Genomic DNA, 20,066 nt, shown 5'->3' with positions numbered 1-20,066 from the left:
AGTGAAAACAAATACAGGGAGCAGAGACTTCTAGCAGAAATTTTTCTTTAGGTATCACTTGATTGAATTCACATGAGTTAGAGCAGCCTGTAAACACGATTACTACGATTTGTATTCCACCTTTTCAGATAGGCTACCATGTGAATCATTATCTTTGCTTTACAATACATTAACCGTAACTAAAAGCTGGCAAATCCATCAGGTCTCTCGGGGCAGAGCAACATGCTTTCACTGAGATTTCAACAGAATTCTGAACAACTGCTTCATGCCTTTAGATGAACAGGGAGGGGGAAAAAAAGAAATCATACCCAAAGCACAGATTCTGACCTTGTTTTTGCTGATAGAATCAGCAGCTCCCAGCAGCGAGTGGATACAGGCAGATAAGGCCTCTTGCGATAATCCCTGAAACACTGCCCTCTGCAGAGAAGAGGAAATCAGACCAAAAAAACAGGTGTTAGCAAAGCTTAAGCAGAATTTAAGAGTTGCAGCTTGTGAAGGATGTGCTTAACCAGCACATAAAACTCCACAGTAGTTAACTACAAACATGTCATCTAAATGCATTAAGACAGGATGGAGCATTCGTATACAAAAGCTTGCTACAGCACTTAGAGTGGATACAGGTACACACTCACGCATGCCCTGCTCACCGTCCGGCTCTGAATTTGCAGCCAGGTAGCGACATGGTCAGTGACACCTAATGCATTCACAGCTAATGGCATGAACAATGCTTACCAGGTAACCTGACTAGACAGTTCACGTGTCAGGGTAACTATCTGTGTGCGCAATTTATACTTGCAATAGCCATGAGATCATTCAGGGGAGCTTAACCTCAAGCAAACTCAAATTACCTCATATTTGCGCCAGGTTAGTAAACAAACATGACAGCTGCCATGGCCCAGGTGACAAAGAGTAACTCATTAAGCTGCAGCAACTAGATCGTAAGGCTGAGCTAGCTGTAGGAACAGCCTCCACCAGCACTCCAACGTCGTACACGACAGCCCTGACTGCTCCAAGACTTGCCAGTGTCACTTCATTCATGTCTTCTCCTATCTACAGGGTGCAGGCAAGGCATACCAGTTCTGCTAGAATCTCTCAGTGAAAAAAATAAATAAATCACTGTGCAGACACACTATAAATGAGCCTTGCAGACAATGCAAAAACGACTTCATCTCCAAAGGTCTGGCTGAAAACAAGGGCAAATACTCATTTATCTTTAATGAGACTGATATACCAAGCAATAAAGTATTAATATTTCCAGCTTTCTTTTTAAGCAAATAGCATCTTGGTAGCAGTTTCACATAACACCTACCAAAGATATTTTGAAATGCATTAAATGTATCTAATAAAGATACAACACGTACAGAAAAGCAAAAACACTGGCATTATGTTTCTTAGAAACTTATTAGTCTTTTATGCTATTAGGTGACAAACATAAATCAGATTCTAAAGGGCAAGTCTCAAAATACTTGTGAAGTAAACACTGCTTTTGTTTCTGTTAGACAAGGCGATTCCTACTGTCTTAAACTTCGGAAATGTCTCCTACGTTTTGGAAGGTGAAAAGATGAGCCACAAAAAATTTCTGAAAACATTTCCAAAATGTAGAAGTAGTAGAGTCACCATTTTTAAGATCAGAAACATTACCTTGTCTGATGTCCTGCAAAGCCCATAGCAAGAAACACATTACCCAGTAATTTCAGCAGTAAAATCATTCTCTATAATCGACCCAGAACTTTCTATTCTTTCTTGTCCTATTCAGTCCTCGACTTTGGTGTGATACATATCTTGAGCATCAGATACTGAAGTATTTCTGTAGTAGCAAAAGCAATAGATGTACAAACTAGTGCCTTTTTTCTAACTCTACAAATACAAAATTCTCTTGGAATGATCATCTAAATTTTGTCAGTTCACGTGTTTTACATGAAGATAGCAGCAAAAAGACTAAGAGATAACAGAGGCCAGTAATTGTCCATTCCTAATTTACATTAAAATATTTAGACACAGTGCTACACACTTTGTAACTTCACTTAAAAAATTTAGATAAAGAAATTTTTGCATACGTCTATACATCTGTACAGTTTGGAGAGACACACTAGAGTCCTTCTGACAGTAGGATACCACATTCCATGCAGATCTGCTGGTGAAATCGTGGTCTGGTGCCTGGGATTAAGGGATTCTGCTGAACCTGTTTAAAAGTAAAATAATACACCCATGAAAAAACTTGCCCATCTGTCCTTTCAACAGAAGGAGACTGCAATATCAACTGCACTTTATACTGACTCCGCAGTAGCAAGACATATTTTATTGCACCCAAACAGGTTAGGGTTTTTTTCCTTCTCAGCAGGTCAGTACTAGATTTCTGATGTATATAGACCACATGGCTGTGAAAGACAAGAATTCATTTTCAGGCATGGCCCAGTTTGACTTTTTTACTGAGTTAGTTTTACAGGCATGTCTCCAATGACACACGCACACACACACTATTTAGCTCAACAGCGGAAATGATCAAACAATTACTTAAAAAAAAGCATAGGAGAAAAAAAAGAAAAAAAATGGTTAGTTATCATGGACCTACAGGAGATGTTCAGCAAAAAAAAGGAAAAAAAAAACATTCCATCAATTTTATTTCTTCATGCTTTCCTTTCTGCTGGGGATAATCCCACATGGATTAAACAGTTGCAGAAAGTGTAGAGTTTAAACATAACGTTAATAACTGCAAAAATAATGGCAAAACCAATTTTGTCATGAGCGGGCTGGAAACATAAAAACGTGCTCCTCTTGGGTAACCTTTGTAATAATTCTGTATGCTCGAAATGGATTCTTGCAACACCTGACAGACAGAAGTCTTGTATTGTTTTCATTTTGTCCTTAAATCCTGGGAAACAGCTGAGTCAATAGCATCAGAACTCTGATTCCAATTAGCAACCATTCAAAAAAGTAAAATTTTTAAAGTTTTACCTAATGATGGAATAAGCAGTTGTGAAACGTTTCTGTGATCAGTGCAGGAATTGTCTAAAATAATTCAGCGATATCTTTCTACCTTTTGCAACAATAAATTTATTGCAACAGTAATTAGAAGGCCTGTAAGACTTTAGTTGTCAGTTTGAGGTTCCTAGGCTCTTTGTTAGTCACTTCAGATACTCCTGCAGGCATTGAAATGGGAGAGAGGCACCTGTGAAGGGCAAATAATCCCAATTATCTCAGACACTTATCTTCAAATTACACCATATAGCTTCCTTCCGTCTCCTGAATGCAGGTGGGATTTACAGGACTTGCGAATGCCACACACCTGGCTTGAAGCAAGATGAACTCCACTCTCAGTGGGATTTGTGGAGTCCAGCTAGAAACAGCCAGAAAGACCTCTGCAGGCCTTGCAAGCCAAATGCAAGAAACTACCCTGTAATCAAAAGGAATATGAGAAACAACTGACAAAGAGCTGAGAAAGGTGCTGCTGGGAAAATTAACCATTCTGAAAAATGATAAAATAAAGGGAGAAATTCTTCATGGATCTTAGACAAAAATTGAAAGGGTTGTAACACTCAAATGACTGGCATCAAAAGAGCCACGTTTCACGGAATTTGCTTCCAGTTCGCTGTAATTTACGGGCACATGGTCTCACACATTTTAAAGGTCAAGGACTATATTCTGAATTATTGTAAACAGCTAAAATTACTAACTGGTTTCAGTAAGTGGAAACACATTCAAAGGAAGAAGTTGCCTTCCCAGGTAAAGGCACGCACAAAGACACTCCTAGATGCTCAAAGGATTCATTTAAGAGACACGCCTGACACACCAAACCACCCTTATCTTAGCACAGCTAACAAACAGAAGCATCCTTAAGTATACATCTTGATGGTAGGGCTACTTTGCAGTAGAGAATACAGAAGCTCAGTTTTATACAAAGTACAATAGATGCTGTCAACTACAAAAGCATTTGCTTCACAGAATGGATTGCACTGGGAGCACAAAGAAATGCTACCAAAAGAACAAGATTCAGTTGTTTCTCATTCAAAAAAAAAAAAAGTTATTAAGAACCCTGAGACAAAGTTCACCTCAAAATCTCTTATGAATGTCTCTAGGAAAATAACCCTTCAAGATACATGCAAGTTTCTCACTGATGGTTCAAGTTAATGCTCACTCTCTGTGAGATTTATGCATTAATTTGACAACGTGAGATATATTTCATACCAGATTTAACTAAGCTGCAGGACTCGGGATCTTCTAGCCGGACATCTGAAAATGAAGCTTCAGATGGCAGCTTCTTCTGTTCCTCTTTCAAACTCTGTGCAATTTGCTGCAGAGGAAGATATACCACATTTTTTTTTTCCTCATTAATTTAAGCAGCATTATGCTGCTTTGATTACAACAGAGAAAAGCATACTAAATTTCAAAAGGAGTCAGCTACACTCAGCTCCCCAGTGTTTCAAAGACATTAAAAGAAATGGACAGATGTTTCCAAAACAGTAGCAGAAACATTTCAGTATCAATTTAAGATTCACAAGTATTACACAGATCTGTGTAAAGCAATGTTCTTCCATTTTGCCTGGTTTTACTGATCTGTAAATAATAACCAGTGAAGCCACCTAGAAAGAGAAGCTCAAAATAGGGGAACCCAATTCAACACTCATGTGGATTTCATACAGATAATTTCTGTGATGGCTTTATTCCTATAAATGATATGTGCAGATGGCCCCAAAGTACTCTCTAGTTTATTCCCTGCAGGAGTTCAACAAAAAGCTTTCCCCCAACATTACTCAACACTTCCACACTTCAACCTTTTTCACTACTTGATCTGCTTCAAAGCAACGAGAGGCAGCAAGAACGGGCAAAGAACTGCATTAATATTTGAGCAGAACAGCATAAGAAATATTTCTGCCCTGTGCTTTTAACATTTTAATAATTCATTTCCTCAGACAGAAGGTCTCTCTAAATAGCAAGGTTTTGAGGTTTAAAAGCCATCAAGTAGCAAAACAAATCTCAAACCAGGCAAAAACTGGAGTCTTACGAGGACACATGAAGAGCAGTGTAATTTCTTGATTTAGAATGAACTGTAAAACTCACTTTCTTCTTCTTCCTAACTGAATGGCCACAGGACCTAGTTAGAAAACAAGGCCTTGTATAGACTAAGTATCTGTACTTCTTGCCTATAGAAATTATAGCTAACATTAAAAGGTTCTCACAATCATTTTTTTATCCTGTTGCTCTACTCACACAGTTTTAGCAAAAAAAGCCAAACCAAACAAACGCTGGTGCACTCCTAACAGTTATACTGGTAAAACTTCTGATCCCTAATTGTTCTAACAGAGGAATCCCATTTAGCTACATTTTGTGTGGTGGGCTTCTCAATTACTATTTTTGCTTTGTCTTCAAAATCTTGTTAGTCCTTAAACTTTCAGTATAAAGGGCAACTATTCTACAAACTCACTAGCTTCAGGATTTGTAAATGCTTTGCTAAAAACCTGTGAATGTTCCTTATACTCATCAAAGCATAAACTGTAACATAATAAAAGCTTTAGACATGTATAAAGACAAGATTATAGCAACCTGAGTTCAGTACTAAGAAGTTTCTCACAGTGTTTGTCTGTTTACGGGCAAGAATTGAACACAATAAGGTACAGTTATACAATGTTAATTTCTTCCAGCCCACAGCAAAATATATATATATAGCTATAAAGCTTCTGCATTTTATATAAGTAATGCTCTGATTCTGAAGTCAAACAACGGCTTCTCTACCAACTGGTCAGCTGCAAGTAAGTCCCACAATTTTCTAAGGACCACCAGCTATTCCAGAATGTAGATGGAAAGCAGAATAGAGCAATAAAACCTGGATCTTGCCAGTCCATGTCGGAATTCCCATTCTTAGTCAACTCAATCCTTTGACAGCTTGGGCCTCTCATCATAAAGTGAATGGCAACAGTTATTTAGGGAGGGGATCTTTATTATGCTTAATCCCTTCTGTGCAATGCTACCTTTCAGTTGCATATCAAATGCAGTTCGCTCTAGTCAAAAACTAACTTAAAGTCTTTCATCAGCCACTTTTTTATTTCTGGGAGTAGTTTCATTCTGAAATCTTTCATCAATATAGTATTAACCTTTTAAAGTAAGTAGAAGTAGTTTGATTCCTTTCAGCAGGAACATTGACTCAAAGGGCTTGGAATGACTACAAAAATGGCTAATACTGATAAGAACTTGAAAAAGGCTACTGGAACCCATTGCTGCCATGTTAAATTATTTGAAGGTACAAGCAAGTCTCCCTTCACACTGCCTGAGCATAGTGTGCATACCAAACACTCGTTGACCAGTAATTCTGAAAACAAACTTGCAGCTAACTGTGCCTGTCTAAAGCTTCTCTTCAATTCCAGCTCAACTAGAAAATACATTGGGTAATGCCTACTATTAGGAACGAAAGTAAATAAAAATGTACTGCTATGACAGAAAATTTAGAAGCTTCAGGTTTAGACAAAACTGTTAACTCCGAGAACTATCACCAGTTTTACTGAGTTTGATGTAAAGTGTTCTCTGACATCTAGTTTAAGGTCATAATTTAATCAGTGGGTGCTAGTTTGATAGTCCCAGTAATACTAAATACACCCAAGAAATGGAAAACCCCATCTGCAAAGCACTACACTGCACAATCGTATATACTGCATATAAAAAGAAAACCAATCAAGAACAATAAAAAAGCTGATGCTATACCTCCATCATTTCCAACTTGTCAGGATATGCAAGATCACCCGGAGCAGGCTTGTAGCCTGTGATATCAGTCTGAATGTAAATATGTGTCCTATAGACAAGACGCTCTTGTACATCTTCTAACATCTGCTTGACACCAGCTGCAAACGCACCCAGTTGTTCAGCTGACAAAGGTAAAAAAAGGCACAAATTCGTTAATTTAATTAAAAAACAAGCTTATAGACACAAAGTTTGAAGTTTCACATATAGAACTGCCACAAAACTGGATCACTGCAGATGAACTCAGACTATTTTTGCAACAGCGGCATGAAGACAAATTTGTGACAAACAAGGAACTACTGAACTCGGTATTGCAGTTGCTTCAGCTCCCCAAATTTTCATTAGACTGTGAAAATGCAATCTCACGCTGATAACATCAGACGCCATTTTAGAATTAAGCATTCTAATTATTTGAGACCTGGGTACGTCGAGTGGCGTTTCTGCCTAGACATCAAACCAACGTGCTTTTGTTCCATCATAACCAATGCCTGCAGTGTGACTGTCAGGAGTTGACAAGCTAACTCATCTACCTACCTACCAGAACAGATAATCCAAAGCAGCTCACATCCAATTTAAGAACTATTATATCAGCCTGAGTTTAAGTAGTAGAGAGTCACTTAAGATTAGCTGAAAGATTATGTCACCAATTTTTTCCTCGTTCCCAACAGTGTTACAATTCCACTTCCAGGAAAATCAGCAATTCTTCACAATACTGGCAGAGCTTCAGAGACAAAGGGGTACGCTGTGTTACATACCAGCTACCAAGTATGATTTCTGTTTATCACTTGGTGCAAGGTTAAGACTGTGAAATGATTCCATTATGCATTGGTCATACTAAGAAAAATGAGATATCAGATTTTTTTCTAACGGTCAGCTCACTTCTATGAGACTATGAGCTCTGAACACTTCCAAACCTCCAAAAACTCTACCAGCTGTGTAACTCCTCTGCTGAAGTTGCAATTGCTAGCCTGGGAAACACCACATCAAGGAGAATGAAAAAATCAGGTTTGCATTCCTTTGTTTTATCATCAGATAAGAGCAGAAAGCTCTACACGGATGATGCATTAGCAGCACCAAGCGAAGTAATTCATTCATTTGAAAAGTTCATTTAAATCAATCCTGGTGCACGTATACGCACTGGGTGGATGCTTGCTTGCAGTTGTACAATCCAGAGAAAACAGGACTGTACAACATCAGTACATTAATTTAAATGAAGATACACAGACCCATAAATACAGACCCTTCTATTACAAATGAAAAAAACTAATTTATTTAAAATAACCTTACCTCATCTTTGACACGTTGAAGACCCATTAGAAAGAAAAAAAATCTAGGGATTTCTTTGCCTATGCAATTTAATAATTTTATCAGTTAAGAAGACAGTTAAAAACAATCAGCTTCCATCTATGAGTTACCGTTGTTCTGCACATGATCTTCAAGCATCTCATTTTTGAGAATCCCGCAGAGTTCAGAAAGTGTCTCTAAGTGAATGACATGGATGATCATTGGCCTCAGGACATCATACAATGAAAGACACAACTTCTCCAAGAGTTCACTATGAAGAAAAAAAATAAAACAAAGCAAAACACTTTCAGGAACCTGCAATACCAAAATAAAATTGTATCACAAACATGGATTATCTTATGGCAAAGATTTTTGAAAGGAGGGTGAGAAAACAATGCAACACAGCATCATAGGAGACTTAAGACAGGACTGTTTAACACATGAACCCCTGATTTCCTACAAAGTCTTTTAAGAGATGTAGGATACCACTGCTTAAAATGGTGGTGCAGTTTGAATTGATTTTAAAATTTAAAAAAAAAAACAATTTCAAAAAACAACCAACAACTCAACCTGTCACAAAGGGAAGATACTACAAACTGGTTTACCTGGCTTCTGTGTAAAGAAATGCTCCTGGTGAGCTCAGAATCATACCCCCAATCTCCCTTTGAGAAAAGGCTCATCTGATTCCAAGTACTCAATAGTTTATTACAACCAGGATCACACGGAGAGGGACACAGGAGGAGAAGCTTCGTAACCTCTTCTATTACAACTTCCTACATTGCAGGGCACGCTTTCCAACCTAACTGAAGTTACGATACCAATGCAATATGAAACACCAGAAATCCCCCTTTGATTTATTTTCTCCTTTCCTGTTCAAAGTGATGCTTATCTTAGTCAAGACACCAGTAGCATTCATCCTAGACATTTTTGCCATTCTCAATGCTCCCTTCACTAATCACAGATTTCACCAGTAGTTGAAAATTCAAGTAATTCCCCAGTTAGACTTGGAAATATAAACACTAAGAATATTTAAGTATTTACAGTGTGGTACAGTTGTTGAGTTTATTGCACTATATTTTTTTTTCTAATTCACTAAGAATGTCTGACAATAGGACAAGGACACTTCAGTTCCTTTCAGAGTATAGACAAAAAGTGCTCACAAAAGAATGCTCACAGAAGAAACATTTTGAATGCCTCTCTTCTGTTGTATTCCATAGCTTTACAAGCAACTCTATAAAACAGTAACTCTGCATGTTAAAAGCAGAAACAAAGGAGAAAGTTTCAACAGCCTTATTATTAAATACAACACTCGACCTCAGATCTCTACCCTTGGCTAGATTTTTGGTAAACTCTTTTATCTGTACAGACACCTAGTTATTATGTCCTCAGAGCACCTCAGCACTTCAGAAAAAAAATGAGGCTATTCATTATGCAGCTAAGAAAAACCTAATAAAGTAGCTACTATTTGAAACATTTTCCTCAGATTATTTTATTTAGATGTAGGCAAAAAAAAGGGAAGCAAGTTCTTATGAGAGGAGGTTAACTACTTTCTATCAAGAATCAAAAATAATCAGAAGTCTATTCTCATTCTTGGTGCGAAGAGCAATAGTGATGAAATCCCTGTCTGAACAACGTTTTACACTGATTTCTATTAGGGATGTTTACTTCAGGATTTGGACTGAGATAGCTAAATTGGTTCTTAAGCCAATTTAGTCAGGTCATCTCAAAACCTGAGCATGTCCTACACGACACCTCGATTTCTCAGAAAAGAGAAAGGCTGATACTACTCTGGCACTACAGCTTATTTCTAGTGAGCTTTACGCATTTATGGTCTTCCTTTAGCTTTAGAGGATGGGGAGGGTAGTGGGCAGTATTTTTTTCTCCGTTACACTTATTCAACTCAAGCTGCGCTTGATTTTAGAGATAATACAACACTCAAAACCAGTGTCTCAGTTATATTAATAGGAATACACTTTATTTATGAACTTCATAACTAGGGAACGTGACCTGCCCGAATTTCAAAATTAAGTATCATTATTAAAACATACCAGCAAATTGGAAAAGGGGAGTAATCTACTCAATTGCTCTAATATTACAGGTCTGTTGTAAAAACTTAGAATACCTTTATAATGCAATTACCATGGGAAGACAACAACCTGTCCCTCTTCTAGATCTAGGCAGAGCAGATACAGATACTGTTCTTGCCAGGTGTCCACTACGCTGCCTTCCGTTCAGCCCACATACAGCCACATGCAAATATTCTGTGACAGTAAGGGCAGCTCACTAACTCTAAATCCTTGATGAAAAATGGCTGGAGTTCAGCAGCTTAATTTTACACTGAAGTAAATGAAAAGCATTTCTGCAACTGACTGTGCAAACCATTGGCATAGAGGCAGTATAAAAACAGCTGAGATCTGTAGCACTGTAAACTTCTACAGCTATTTCCAAAGCAACTGTGTCTCTTTACCTCTTTCAGACCATCTACAAAGCATTTACATTACTCAGATTACTTATGGAGAATCTAAACTATCAGCTTCACTTGAAGAAAAAAGAAAACAAAAGAACATCAAATTCTGATGCAGGAAATGATTAAGGTTTTTTTTCTTGCTGGTTCTTACCAAACCACTTCAATACAACCCTATTTGCCATATAACATTGTCTGCTATATCACAGCACAGTAAATACAACATGCAGTAAAACAAAAACCAGCATGTACCACCTACTCCAGTTTTGGTGTTGGTTTTGTGAAGAACTCATTGTAGAGCTGGTGTTCATCCTGGCATACATGGACCATAAAGGCACAACCACTTCGTACCTGTATTCACAGAAATGCAAATGCTTGATTATTAAATTATTTTCCTTGCATCAGTACCACAGGAGGTATTACAGATATTATTATTATATACTAAATCATTATATTCTATATCGTATTATTACTAGAGTAGCTATGATTAAATTGAAGCTTTGTGGAACTCAAAATTATTGAGATCAACTATAAAACTAAGGACTGAAAAGATGTTACTAGCCAAATACAAGCTCATTGTGCAACTTCTGTCCCTTTTCATTTCAGATGAAATTTAAGTAACCACATTTTATGCTTTTGCAAACACTCCTTTGTGAGTTTTGTAGCAGAGCAGAATTTTTACAGAATAATCTTCCCCAAAACATGCATTACTTGAAAATATTAGTAAAATTGTAATGATTCTGTCCTGGTTTCAGCTGGGAGAGAGTTAATTTTCTTCCTGGTAGCTGGTATAGTGTAACGTTTTGGGTTCAGTATGAGAAGAATGTTGATAACACACTGATGTTTTCAGTTGTTGCTAAGTGGTGTTTAGACCAAGTCAAGGATTTTTCAGCTTCTCCTGCCCAGCCAGCAGAAGGCTGGAGGGGCACAAGGAGTTGGGAGGGGACACAGCCAGAGCAGTGACCCAAACTGGCCAAAGGGGTATTGCATACCGTGTGACATCATGCCCAGTATAGAAACTGGAGGGACTTGGCCTGGGGGGGATCACTGCTCAGGAACTAACTGGGCATCAGTCAGCAAGTGGTGAGCAATTGCATTGTGCATCACTTGTTTTGTATATTCTAATTCTTTTTTTATTATCTTCATCATTATTAGTATATTCTTCCTTTCTGTCCTATTAAACTGTCTTTATCTCAACCCACAAGTTTTACTTTTTTTTCAATTCTCTCCCCCATCCCACTGGGTGGGGGGCAGTGAGCAAGCGGCTGCGTGGTGCTTAGTTGCTGGCTGGGGTTAAACTACGACAGATTCAAAACCACAAATAAAAGTGACAATTCTACGTGTAAACTATTAAATTAAGTAAGTACATTTTACTTGAGGGACAGGGGATTAAAACATAACAAAAACCCCACAACACATGACTACTTTACCTACCAGCGCACAATGATCTCTGTTGTTCTGACTGGTTAATTCTGTAACGGTGCTAGCGATACTTGGACCAAGCAAAAGCTCCCTCTGGTCAAGGTAACATTGATGAATTTCATTGAGAACTTGCTGATACCTAGCCAAGAAATTAAAACAGTAACTGCATCCTGAAGCTCATTTTCTGCTAAACACAAAATTCATTCTAATACCCTCTTTAAGGTCTACGTAATTTCAATTTTTAAAACTTTCTTTTGAACGAATAATGTGTTAAACAGTACTTAAACAAAAGTAAAGATTTTCAAAACTTAAAATTGTTGAAAATAAATTATGTAGACATACTCACTCTGGCATTTTTTCAGATCTTTGCTCTACTTGTTCAATAAGAGTCTGCCCAATAAAAAGAAAAAAGTACTATCAGTAAGTGATTTTTTTCTAATAATTGGAAAATAGTTTGCAGTATTTTTCCATGGACACAATATGCAATCTTTGGACATTCACACTTGCACAATATGCAATCCTTGCATTCACACTACTAATAAATTCAAACCCCATTTTCATAGCTTCCTTCTTAACAGCTAGTTACCAGCCTACTTACTCTGACTTTGGGAGCAGCTGCTCTGAATTTTACATAAAACAGCGTGAAGGCATTGTCAGAATTTGGCACAGCTGAAGGATCCTGAAAGAAGAGATGAGTAATTGGTTAAAAAGGAAAATACTATATTTGGCTTCTAGTATTTAATGGCTGAGATAATTAGGCTCTAAAACAGGATATTGGTTCTTTATGCTTATATTGCCAGTGGGACAGCTCTTTGCCACTTTCCACCTAGAAAGGCATGCCTGTTTCAGAACTTGGATAGAGCCAGCTGGAAGAACAAAACCCAAAACAAAAGTTTCAACCAACAGTCTCTACAGCAAAAGTAACATTTTTCAGTAATTACAGCATTCTCCATTAGAGACAACAATTTCCTCTGGACCTGCCACAGCAGTACTGATAGTTGCTCCTTAATCTGTTGTACTAAAACGGAACAAAATTTCCCTTTTACCTGCCAGTCCCAGGGTGGAGAAGCTAAGATTCAGCTCACATTCAAGCTTCAACTGAAACATCAAGTTTTGACGCAGTTCCCCCTGTGGCTCCCCAGCATAGCTGGGCAGACAGCTTGAACTTAGGCAATTCTAGCACTAATGACTCTCTAACATCTCTGTCACCATTTTAAAACTAACCAAATGATACTGCCAATACTAGTAGGAACCTATCACAGTTATCCTCTGCAGCAATGCAAAGCACTGCAGACTGATCAAAAAGAAATATTTAGATGAGCAGGAGCACCCAAAAATACTTACTGGAATATAACACTGAAAGAGTCATGTCGTGAACTCATGAGTTGTTGCGCTTTAAACGGTTTTCATCCTACAACACCCAACTCCTGAATACTTTCTTCAAGTATTCCCTGCAACCTCTCTGTCTCTTAATGATCCATCTCCAAAAGAGACCCCCACAGTAGCCGTACTTCTCTTGTGCGCCCTCCCCATTTGGCAACACAGATAGCAGCGTGGACTGCAACTGATTCAGAGTACAGTGCACAAACGGGTTCAGGAAGGCATGCTGCCTGGCCAGCTGGTTGCTGCCTCTCCAACACAACCATTTATCCATCCTTGGCCTTCACTGAGGTTACTGTTCACCTACTTCAATTCACCTAATTCACCTTCTTCAATTTCCAGGATTTTTTAATTATTACTATTTTTAAATCTTCTGGATCACTAGGTCTCTGTCAGATTCGGCTGGAAGTTGGCCAACCTACACAAACACTGTGGTATAGGACTGACCTATTTTCACAAAAAACTGCTGATGCGTCCCACTCTCAAAAAAACAAAGAGAAGAAAACTGTATAGTGTTACAATAGACATTTCAGTACAACTTGAGTTACCACTTACTGATTCACCTTACCCTTTTCATTAACTGGCTTGTGAGGTTCTGTAGTGTATTCACAGTGTATGTCTTGATAAGGTGCATAGCTTTAGAAAGGCATTGTTTAAACTTAATCAAATATACAGGATAGTCTTTAAAATTTGGCTGAAAGAAATAAAAAAATCCATTTTAAATACGAACAGTAAGAGTCGAAAGTTTATCAAAACTTAAAATACTCTTTTTACTAGCTAGAAATGCTAGTTTGTACAACCCATAAGCAGTATTTTATAAAAATTAAGCAGAATATTAAATATATTCAGTAAAAATTTCTTATGTTTACAAACCGTCATCTTTGCTTTCTTACTGTATTTGGCAGAGAGAACATTTTATAGGGGAAAAAAACACACCACAAAAATAGTATGAATGCATAGTTTTGAAACTATTAAGATTTATCTAAAACCCATACAGAATTACTTACATGCGATGAAATATATGCAATACAATCATCAAGCTTAGCCAGCATGGGAATGAATCCTTCACTGTTCACGGACAGCGTAGGGGAATTCAATTTCTTTGGAAAACAAGACAAAGCATCATTGTAAGGAACCCAAGTAACTTAGTGTTGGCCACAAAGTTCAAAAGATTGGTACGCTTTCATTTTCTAAGACTATTAACAGTGAAATAATACTTACTGTGTTGATGTTTTCCAGCTCATTAAAATAGGAAAGTTTCTGTTGGATGTTTTCAGCCAGGTCAACAAGTTCTGACTATTAAAAAGCAATAAATAGAAGAAAATCAGCAACCTAACAAGTACTTTAAATATATATTTATATACATGTATTAGAATACATATATATATAAAATTATTCAGCCTCCCTTTCAGCTCTCGGCATGCACCAGTGTTAACTAGCTTTAGATAACCTGCAACTAAAGAAATACAACAAAAGATGCAGAATACAGCTGTGCTCTCTTGCTCTCTCTTACCAGAGAAAAGACACGTTACTCTCAATAGTGTATTTAAAAACATATATTCTACAGGTTTGTCAGCATTCCACAGATACTATTGCATACAAAGAACAATGCTGTCATCAGTATTACGGAGAACTGCAGAAATCCTGTATTTCAGGACTGGAGCCTTTAAAAGTTCTCCCTTATCCAGTTATGCTAAAAAGACACATTTGTTATATCACTATTGGAACAGTTCATGAGGAGAAAGAAAGTATGTGGAAATAAGCTTGTAACTTTTAAAAAAATCTTTCTTGCAATAACCAGCTAAAATACTTTTGTAAGGGATATGAATTATTAATCTCAATAAAGTTTGCACTTGTCAGGCATCAGTTACAAAAGCTCACCTCAGCTAGCTATCCTTCTTGATTAAAGTGTGTATCAACACATACCGAACATTTTACTGCACAGAGCCTGACACCCTAGCTGCAGGTGAAACACACCAAAAACGAGGTCCAAAGCAAATGGAGGGATTGTCACCACAGCTCACAAGTCTTCCCAGCCTGAGAAAAAGAAACTTTCATTTATGGTATCTTAGAAGTTTCCAGTAATGCTCCCATCAAAGATTACCTGCTCTTTCAGAAGTTGTTCACAGGCCTCATGCAGCGTTCCTGTCTTTGTGGACACAAAAAGATACTGTTTTTGCAGTGACTCCAGGTGCTGAAGGGCACTATTCACATCATTCAAGATAGCATCACACTGCTCCTGAAAGCCAGACAAGTAATCCCTCATCTGTCTGGAAAAAGAGAATCAACAGATAACAGAAGTAAAATTTCACTTTCTGAATTTGCAAATCCGGCTGCCTGCAGGGACACTGCCACTACCTTTCCCTCTCTAGGAATAAAAGACCACTTCCATCAAGCAACAGCACACAATAAGCAGATGTTCCATGACCCACAGAAATAACACAGCTATAGGGTTTGGAATAGCCACTGCAGTAACTCCATTTCCCTGACATTCCTTATAGCAAGCGTACCCAGAAAGCAGCAGCATGCACCACAGCTAGTCTAGAGCACGCAAATACTGTCTAAATGGACAGCACAAACATAGTGACTACTGCAGGCTACTGCTAGCAGGCAAATTCTACCTGCCTGCCTTCCAGTAGGGGTGTTAATTTGGGTCTCTCCTACACAATTTTCAGTTTCCATTTAGAAATTAGTTTCACTCTCCTAAAGTAGTTGAAATTATCCAGAGGATTCAAAACTTACTGCGAGGATTGCAAGAGGCTTAAATGAAATAGATCCAGTATCTAATGTCACCAAGTTTGTCTAAGGCTCAACACAGATATAAACTCTAAATGATCAGTAAATATGTGTCAAGCATTCAGCTTGACTAAAGCATCATTTAAAATGAATCACTCTTGGATTTCAGCTAAAACTTCTGAGCTCTACTTTACCACATACAAAGCAGCAAGTAAAATCACAATTCTCGGTAGTCGCGTGCAAAACCCTCTAGTGTACAACAGGCAAAGAACTTACTTTCCTCCTGCTCCTCCGGCCTCCTGCAAACAATTACATATTGACCATCCTACAGACCATTCTGCATCCACGGCACACTTAAGTATCTGTGTGCGCTATTATGAACATGTCAACTGACAAACTGTAAGGATGCTAATCTTTTTAGGTTGTTAATGATCTGATCATGGGCTCAGTACATGCCTAAACCTCTGCTTTTAAGAACCATCACATCCTCAAACGTCAGAGCAAGAGAGGAAGAGGCAGACCAAAGACAAGCAGAGAAAAACAGAAGGGGGGAACACAGCAGCATCACTTTGTGGCCAAGGGCAAGTTCATAAAGTCTCAAAACACAAGCCAGTTTCCATAAAAGCCATCAGTAGATTTGGCAAAGCCATTCAGCTGTACTTCAGACTCTTGAGGAGTAACTGCAGAAGTCAGTGGAAAGGAGCTCTTGGGAGCCCAACGGAAAAGTCAATTAGACATAAATAGATGAGAATGCCAAGTCTCAAAACCGGAGTTGAGCTCAGTGTCAAGGAATGCAGGGAATGCAGATAGAGAATGACAAATCACAGGCACTGGTGAACCAAATGGCGAGAGAAGAAATGACTACCAGCTACACCTGCTCACACAGTCTCGCTCTCAGAGGATGCCATTTCAATAGCAGCGGCAGTTGAAAAGGCATATGAAAGCTCTTAGATTGCCTTTCTCTACAGCCCTGTCTACAAGCCAAAACTAATTTTAATCTGTCTTAATGTACTAGGCAGTTCAGAAGGAAATCTATGTCCCTTTTAACCGCTCTTCCACGAGGGTAATAGCCTTCAGGATGGGAGTGGGGCACACGGCCTTGGAAAGCTTCCGCTGTTCTAACACACTCCCCCATTCCCCGCCAGCTGAATCTGAACACGTGCTAACATTATATGAACAAGATGAAGTCCTTCAAGGTTGAAATTGCTTACAGTGAAAGGAACTAAGGAAGAACACGTACCTATACTTGGCACCTTCATCTTGATCCATCTGTGTTTGTACCTGAGCAAACCAGGAGAAGAACTAGAAGAGATTTTATGGTGTGAACAACACAGATATCACATGCAGTCAATTTAAAAAAAAAAAAAAAAAAAGCAGATCTATGAAATGAAGATGAGCTTTTGTTAAAAACAGAGCTGTTTCAGAACTTTATTATTAATCAAGGAAACAAACTATTAACTCCTCATTAGGTCCCTTCCAACTGAAATATTCTATTCTGTTCCTCCACCAAATTAAAATGGGAAAGACTGAATTTCATCTCTTTTTATTTGCACAAGAACAAGCCTGTCACATTAGAAAGGGGGGGAGCGGGCATGGCATTCTTCTATATGATGAGCAACACCACCTTACTGAAGGTGGGAAAAGTCTTGAAATGGGAAAAGCATCTGTCACTTAAGGGCTAAGACTTCGACGATTCCCCCTCCCCCCCGCAAGTTTCTTCATGCATCTTGAAAAAAGGCCAAAAAAATTTAACAAACCCACCAAAAGCTAGGCAAGAGGCACAGAAACTCACAGAATTATCTGAAGAAGATCACTGCAACTTGGAAGTTACTTTCAGCATCACTTACCTGCTGTGCTGTTTCAATTCTTTCATCCTCCATCCCCAGTATGGCAAATCCTTTCAAGAGGACATCCTCTGTGGATTCTGGCACTGCGGCGGCCGTCAGCGTAACAGTTAGCGACTGGGATGTGAGGCTGCACAAATCTTCAATTGGAAGCTGCTCACAAAAGCCCACAAAATATAGTTAGCGAACTTACCAAGAATAAGTGTATTCAGCTCAACTACAATGACACAATCCAAAGCATCAACTTGAGAAAATTACAGGCATCTAGTTTTGAAGAAACAAATGCAATGGACATTTTATCTACCAATATGGTAATACGCCAACAACTACCAGACCTATATATCCAGAAACACCTAATTTTTTTTTTAAGTCAGAAAACATTATATAGCATCTTATGTAAGTACACGTTTGTCTAAGAACAGAAACTGAATGTACATGTGCCTGACATCGTGATGAGCTATACTTTGATTTCCAATTTAACTGGTTCTATACCCAGAGAAATGCACTAGAAAAGTACCTGAGAACATAAGAATTCAGAACGCATTCAGAAGCAAAAATAAATGCCACTACTGTCTACACTACACGGCAATACCACCGCACAGGAATTGTCAGGTTTTTTTGCCAGAAACTGAGAGAAAATTCAAGACTGAGCACTGCCAGAATTTATTCAGGAAATAGTGTCACATATTCTTTCAAATGCCTTTTACTGAAGAAGCCAAGCTAAAAAGAAAGGCTTTTTTAGAAGACAAGGAATAGCTCTGCTGAATGCGAATTATCGGCCACAATGATTTTTTTTAAGCAAGAAAAATATGGAAAAAAGTAACTTGAAAGAAATTGTATTTAGGGACGATTGGAGACTATTAATTAGCTTATATGGAAGAAATTAATTCAAGGAAACAAATATCATTATATACTCTTAACGAAGGCAATACCCTTTTTAATTCACTTGGCAAGTAAAGTATGCTTTCTATTGCTGAGAACATCAGTAACATAAAACCAGAAAACACTACTTAAACAGAAGTTGGTATCTCTCTAGAAAATTACTCGCTTAGTAAAATATCCATTGCCTGGTAACATTAGTCCAGCAAAGACAGAACAATCAGGATTTCAACCATTTGAGAAAAGACAGATTGACCTATCTTGTTCAACTTCCACTTGTCTCCCGCACCCCTCCTGCCATCCGAAACAGGCAGGACCCAAGCTGGGGAGCCCGGGTTTCTCTCCTGAGGAAAAGACGAGTCCATCAGCACCCGCTTTTTTGGAAAAGACAAGATGCCACTGTCCCAATCCACTTCAGCGGGAGCCTAGACCAGCTGAAGTACTCAACGTCTCGGCATCCCTGTTGTCCTGACTGGCAAATCTGGTACCTGCCTTGCTGCAGAGCTGTCTGAAGATCCTTAAGGGCACCCGCGGGCAGCAGCACATCCTTCTACAATCCTCTGGGATGCCTGCCAGGATTTACTTTAGTAGGGTTGCACACAGCTGACACCAGAAAGAAACCAGGGAGCGTGACGTGAAGCAGGTGCATTTCAGGAAGGGATTGCCTTGCCCCCTCCCCTTGGTTGTTTTGAGCTTTCGGACACCCGCTGAGCGCCAGCTTTGTGGATTTTGTGGCACTGTGCCGTGATCCTCGTCAAATACAAAACCTCCCCTGGAGAGCGCAGGTAAGGAACGCAAACGTTTCGCTCCTTCCCTGTGCGGACAGGGGAGCGTTCGTAAAGAACCACCTTGCCGGAGTTTTGCCATTTTATAAGTGAGCGGGAGACCACCCCTTCCACGCTAACGACACGTTATTGTCAAAAAAAAAAAAAAAAAACCAAACGTAAAAACACCCCAAAACGGGGGAGAGCGGCGGCCCGGCAGGCCTGTAGCCGGTCGGGCCGGGCCGAGCCGCCAGGCGACGTGGCAGCCCGGCGCCTTCCTCCCTCCCGGCCCCGCCGCCTCACCTCGGCCGGTACCGGCAGATTCTCAGCCGCCGCCTTCAGCTCCAACACCGAGTCCGTCTGCCGGTCGCTGAGGGGGGCGGCGGGTTGCGGCCGGCGGTCCCACAGGCACAGGCGATCCCGTACCTCCCTCCCCGACGGCTCGGGGGCCGGTGGTTCCGCCATACTGCTCGGCGGGGGGGAGAGACGCGGACCGGGGCCGGACCGGAGCGTGACGTCGCTTCCGGGGTGGGGAAGCGGGAAGCACGGCGGGCGCGTGGCAGT

The 20,066-nt window shown here is 39.3% G+C and overlaps 1 protein-coding gene across 1 annotated transcript in view; it reads right to left on the bottom strand.

Moving 5' to 3' along the window:
- The window catches only part of COG3 (component of oligomeric golgi complex 3), a 31,658-nt gene extending 11,649 nt beyond the window's left edge, over positions 1 to 20,009 (bottom strand). Inside the window, exons 1-16 of the mRNA XM_069802679.1 lie at positions 19,806 to 20,009; positions 17,863 to 18,012; positions 17,256 to 17,317; positions 15,384 to 15,549; positions 14,501 to 14,575; positions 14,287 to 14,379; positions 13,848 to 13,973; positions 12,498 to 12,578; positions 12,246 to 12,289; positions 11,912 to 12,038; positions 10,737 to 10,828; positions 8,145 to 8,284; positions 6,694 to 6,854; positions 4,186 to 4,291; positions 2,058 to 2,182; positions 328 to 417 (exon numbers count right to left, since the gene is read on the bottom strand). Coding sequence (XP_069658780.1) covers positions 328 to 417; positions 2,058 to 2,182; positions 4,186 to 4,291; positions 6,694 to 6,854; positions 8,145 to 8,284; positions 10,737 to 10,828; positions 11,912 to 12,038; positions 12,246 to 12,289; positions 12,498 to 12,578; positions 13,848 to 13,973; positions 14,287 to 14,379; positions 14,501 to 14,575; positions 15,384 to 15,549; positions 17,256 to 17,317; positions 17,863 to 18,012; positions 19,806 to 19,967 — 1,800 coding nt within the window. The 5' untranslated portion in view covers positions 19,968 to 20,009. The remainder of the gene's footprint in view (positions 1 to 327; positions 418 to 2,057; positions 2,183 to 4,185; positions 4,292 to 6,693; positions 6,855 to 8,144; positions 8,285 to 10,736; positions 10,829 to 11,911; positions 12,039 to 12,245; positions 12,290 to 12,497; positions 12,579 to 13,847; positions 13,974 to 14,286; positions 14,380 to 14,500; positions 14,576 to 15,383; positions 15,550 to 17,255; positions 17,318 to 17,862; positions 18,013 to 19,805) is intronic.
- Positions 20,010 to 20,066: the final 57 nt, after the last annotated feature.

This window comes from Haliaeetus albicilla, chromosome 15 (assembly GCF_947461875.1).
Source record: "Haliaeetus albicilla chromosome 15, bHalAlb1.1, whole genome shotgun sequence".
In the NCBI taxonomy this organism is placed as follows: Eukaryota; Metazoa; Chordata; class Aves; order Accipitriformes; family Accipitridae; genus Haliaeetus; species Haliaeetus albicilla.
This window is presented reverse-complemented; position numbering and strand designations above follow the sequence as displayed.